Raw genomic sequence first — 5,000 nt, 5'->3', positions numbered from 1 at the left:
AGGGGTGGGTCCTGTGTTGGCCTTTGTTGAAAGGGGTGGGTCCTGGGTGTGTCTTTGTTGAAACGGGTTGGTCCTGTGTGAGTCTTTGTTGAAAGGGGTGGGTCCCGTGTTAGACTTTGATGAAAGGGGGTAGGTCCTGTGTTGGCCTTTGTTGAAAGGGGTGGGCCTGTGTTGGCCTTTGTTGAAAGGGGTGGGTTCTGGGTGTCTTTGTTGAAAGGGTTGGGTCCTCGGTGAGTCTTTGTTGAAAGGGGTGGGTCCTGGGTAAGTTTTTGTTGAAAGGGGTGGGTCCTGTGTGAGTCTTTGTTGAAAGGGGTGTGTCCTGTGTGAGTCTTTGTTGAAAGGGGTGGGTCCTGGGTGTGTCTTTGTTGAAATGGGTGTGTCTTGTGTGAGTCTTTGTTGAAAGGGGTGGGTCCTGGGTGAGTCTTTGTTGAAATGGGTGGGTCCTGTGTGAGTCTTTGTTGAAAGGGGTGGGTGTCTTTGTTGAAAGGGGTGGGTCCTGTGTTGGCCTTTGTTGAAAGGGGTGGGTCCTGGGTGTGTCTTTGTTGAAACGGGTTGGTCCTGTGTGAGTCTTTGTTGAAAGGGGTGGGCCCTGTGTTGGCCTTTGTTGAAAGGGGGTGGGTCTCTGGGTGTCTTTGTTGAAAGGGTTGGGTCCTCGGTGAGTCTTTGTTGAAAGGGGTGGGTCCTGGGTAAGTCTTTGTTGAAAGGGGTGGGTCCTCGTGTGAGTCTTTGTTGAAAGGGGTGTGTCCTGTGTGAGTCTTTGTTGAAAGGGGTGGGTCCTGGGTGTGTCTTTGTTGAAATGGGTGTGTCCTGTGTGAGTCTTTGTTGAAAGGGGTGGGTCCTGGGTGAGTCTTTGTTGAAATGGGTGGGTCCTCTGTGAGTCTTTGTTGAAATGGGTGGGTCCTGTGCTGGCCTTTGTTGAAAGGGGTGGGTCCTGGGTGTGTCTTTGTTGAAATGGGTGGGTCCTGTGTGGGCCTTTGTTGAAAGGGGTGGGTCCTGTGTTGGCCTTTGTTGAAAGGGGTGGGTTCTGTGTGAGTCTTTGAGGAAATGGGTGGGTCCTGTTTAAGTCTTTGTTGAAAGGGGTGGGTCCTGTGTTAGTCTTTGTTGAAAGGGGTGGGTCCTGTGTGAGTCTTTGTTGAAAAGGGTGGGTCCTGTGTGTAAGTCTTTGTTGAAAGGGGTGGGTCCTCGGTGAGTCTTTGTTGAAAGGTGTTGGTCCTGTGTAAGACTTTGCTGAAAAGGGTGGGTCCTGTGTGTAAGTCTTTGTTGAAAGGGGATGGTCCTGGGTGAGTCTTTGTTGGAAGGAGTGGGTCCTGGGTGAGTCTTTGGTGAATGGGGTAGGTCCTGGATGAGTCTTTGTTGAAATGGGTGGTTCCTGTGTTGGCCTTTGTTGACAGGGGTGGGTCCTGTGTGAGTCTTTGTTGAAAGGGATGGGTGTTTTTGTTGAAAGGGGTGGGTCCTGTGTTGGCCTTTGTTGAAAGGGGTGGGTCCTGGGTGTGTCTTTGTTGAAAGGGGTGGGTCCCGTGTTAGACTTTGATGAAAGGGGGTAGGTCCTGTGTTGGCCTTTGTTGAAAGGGGTGGGTCCTGGGTGAGTCTTTGTTGAAAGGGATAGGACATGTGTGAGCCTTTGTTGATAGGGGTGGGTGAGTCGCTGGTGAAAAGGGTTGGTACCAGGTAAGTTTTGCTGGAAAGGGTGGGTCAGTGGTCATGTTTTTTTTTGTTGTTGTTTTTTCGGGTGGAATGGCTTTTGGCTGAGTCTTTGTTGGAAAAGTGGATCCTCTGTGTGTGTGTGTGTGTGTGTGTGTGTGTGTGTGTGTGTGTGTGTGTGCGTGAAAATTTGTAATTATATATATATATATATATATATGTGTGTGTGTGTGTGTGTGTGTGTGTGTGTGTGTGTGTGTGTGTGTGTCTTTTTGTCTATGTCTTTGTGTATTTTTGTTTTTATTTTTGTTTTATGGTATATGAATGCGTAATATATATATATATATATATATATATATATATATATATATATATATATATATATATATATATATATATATTCTCTGTGTGTGTGTGTGTGTGTGTGTGTGTGTGTGTGTGTGTTTAGTTATGTGTGAGAAGTGGGTGAGGGTGGAGGAGGATGGATTGGAGTGTATGAGTGCATGAACTGGTGTTACGCAGAACAGACAGGAACTCGACGTTTTTATATTTTGAAATGGAATTTCGTTTCATTTCTCTTTCATTTCGTTTTTTCCCCCATTTTTATTTCCATTAAACTGATTTTTTTTCTATGTCCCTTTACAAACCAGCCACAATGAGAAGCGGCATAAACATCAACGAACCTTCGTATCTGTGGAGACCTCCGCCTGATACTGAATCCCGTTTCTGAATGGCGGGCTCAGAAATCCAAGATCCCCATTAAACCCTGATCCCTCAAAACTCCCGAAGTTGAAACGATGTTTACAGTCCACCAGAGCTTTGACCAGAACTCGGAATGATGAATGTCCAATCTTTCTCAGAAATCAAAACCGCTTTTCGGAAGATTCACGACAAGTTGATTTCTATGCCAGCAACGCATAAACGTCAGTTCAAAGCCTGCGTGCCTCACGACGATGGCGACAACGATGACGATGATGATGTTGATGAAGAGGATACTGACGACGACGACAATGAAAACGATGAAGACGACGAGGAAAACGAGGACGACGACAAAGATGATGATGATGATGAGTGGGAGGATGATGACGACGACGACGACGACGATGATGATGACAATGACGACGAGGGCAACGGCAATGACAACGATGATCTTTTTTAGTTGTGATAGTATTATTGTTTATTACTATTATCATTATTATTATGATGATGATGATGATGATTATTATCATCATCATCATCATCATCATCATCATCATCATCATCATCATTATGATTCTTATTGTTACTGTTATTATCATCATCATCATTGCTGTTGTTATTATTATCATTGTTGTTGTTATCATCATCATCATCTTTATTGTATCAATATTACTGTTATTGTTGTTGTTTTCATTATTTTCATTATGATTATTATTGCTGTTGTCATCATTATTATTATTGTCATCATCATCATCATTATTATATTACTTTTGCAGACTCTTCAGACCCTTCAGCACTGGCTGAAGCGGAGCATAAGGCCCAGAACTTCTACAACAGCTGCATGTCCGAGGCCTCCGCCCCTCGCCAGGAGACCCTGCGGCGCTTCGGAAACCTGGTGAAGGGGGTGGGGGGCTGGTCCGTCTCCATGGAGACGCGGGCCAGCCAATGGCACCTGGTGACCACCCTGCAGAACGTCCACCGTCTGGGAGCCTGGCCGCTGTTCAGGGTCAGGGTGGATGTGGATGAGAGCGACCCCACCAGGAGACACATTCTGAAGGTAAGCTCGTGAAACGGATGATGAGCGATTGTTCGTCCAAAAAAGCAGCTACTAAGTAGCTCTCAGTCGGTCGGCTCTAACCAGTAAGGCAGCCTGTTGTTGCAAGTGACTCCGAGAGCTTGATTTCTGACGGAAGATAAGGCGTTATGCGAGTGTTCATATCAGTCATTCAACGAATCATGCAGACTTTCCGGCGTTGGTACGAATATAATGACAGGGAAATTGTTCAGGAAGATCGGATCAATATTTTACTAGTTTTCCCCGTTGCACTGAAAGGCATAATTATGTCCAAAGAAAAGCAAATATACATCTTCTGCAGTTAAACTTGGGGAAATGTACTTGAAAGGTCATGTCATAATTGTTTCCCTTTGTTCTTGTTTTCCCCTTTTTTTTCAAGGGAGTATCCAAAACAGGATGTCTGCTGTGTGATAGAACTCACTTGACGTCATTGGACGATGTGTGGTTGGGCAGACAAGACACAGAGGTCGACAGATACACACACAGCTCAGACAGATAAACTGGTTGGTTGGTTGATTGATAAGCAGAATGGTACGTGAGTAGATAAGTAGGTTAGTAGGTAGAATAACTGATTGATTGATTTATAAAAGGATAGCTAATTCAGAGACTTGTAGATAGAGTGAACGATTCATTCATCGATTACAAGGTGGCAGTCATTTATTCGGTAAAGTATCAACACTCAGAACCGTTTTCAGTACTTAACACAATGGACAAGACGGACAGACAAATCAACTGCCTGTCCACCTATATCGTCTGTCTGTCGATGCAAAGCTTACATGCTTCATATGATAATGACAATGGTCATCATCATCATCATCATCATCATAATCATCACAATAAAACATCTGCTAGAAACCTTCGAAAAACCCAGCTATAGAAAAATCAATCACATACATTCTGTGGACGTCATTTTCCGCTTACATTCTTTTCTACGGGTAAGATTGTGCGTGCTCTGTACAATTTACGGATCGGTTCTGAATGAGCAGAAACGGTCAACCGGATTACTGTTGAAAAGCCTTCGTTAAGTCAGATTGTCTCGCAGAACTTATAATGTCATATTAGGAAGAAGGAAAAATAGATGAAGGAAGGGGGGTGGGTGTAGGAAATGAAGCAGAACGTAATTATTAAACCCTTAGGCGTATTGTTTATTTTGTTTACTTGTTGATACTATTTTTTGTTGGTTTCATGGTGGTTTTTTGTTGTTGTTTTGTTGATTTTTTTTTTTTTTTTTTTTGGGGGGGGGTCTTATTGTGGAGAAGGGGAGTAGGGATAGGAAGGAAGGAGGTAAGAAGGAATGTTGATGGATGTGGGGGAGGTTGTGGGTGTGGGGTGGGGGTGGGGGTGGGAGGAGGTTATCAAGGGGGGTTCAGGCTGAGTTAGGACAGACAATGCAGACGCATTATGGACCAGAGGGAACGCCCCATAAACTGGTCTTTCCTTGGCATTCGGTCCGGTTCGGTGTATGACGGCGCAGACGGTTTTTTTTATTATCGTAGATATCCTTTCTGTCATTTCAATCCACATCGATTTGAGGAGCAGCAGACAGGACGGTGGGTTCGCGGTGCTCATACCTGTTCCTTTGTTG

The 5,000-nt window shown here is 44.7% G+C and overlaps 1 protein-coding gene across 9 annotated transcripts in view; it reads left to right on the top strand.

Moving 5' to 3' along the window:
• Positions 1-5,000, top strand: part of LOC143293444 (endothelin-converting enzyme homolog) — a 96,667-nt gene that overhangs the window by 68,455 nt on the left and 23,212 nt on the right. For all 9 annotated transcript variants that reach the window (XM_076604310.1, XM_076604308.1, XM_076604309.1 and 6 more), the window contains one exon: positions 3,117-3,397. In XM_076604310.1, coding sequence (XP_076460425.1) covers positions 3,117-3,397 — 281 coding nt within the window. The remainder of the gene's footprint in view (positions 1-3,116; positions 3,398-5,000) is intronic.

This window comes from Babylonia areolata, chromosome 19 (assembly GCF_041734735.1).
Source record: "Babylonia areolata isolate BAREFJ2019XMU chromosome 19, ASM4173473v1, whole genome shotgun sequence".
In the NCBI taxonomy this organism is placed as follows: Eukaryota; Metazoa; Mollusca; class Gastropoda; order Neogastropoda; family Buccinidae; genus Babylonia; species Babylonia areolata.
Note: the sequence above shows the minus strand (reverse complement) of the source record. Positions and strands in the feature narration are given on the sequence as shown.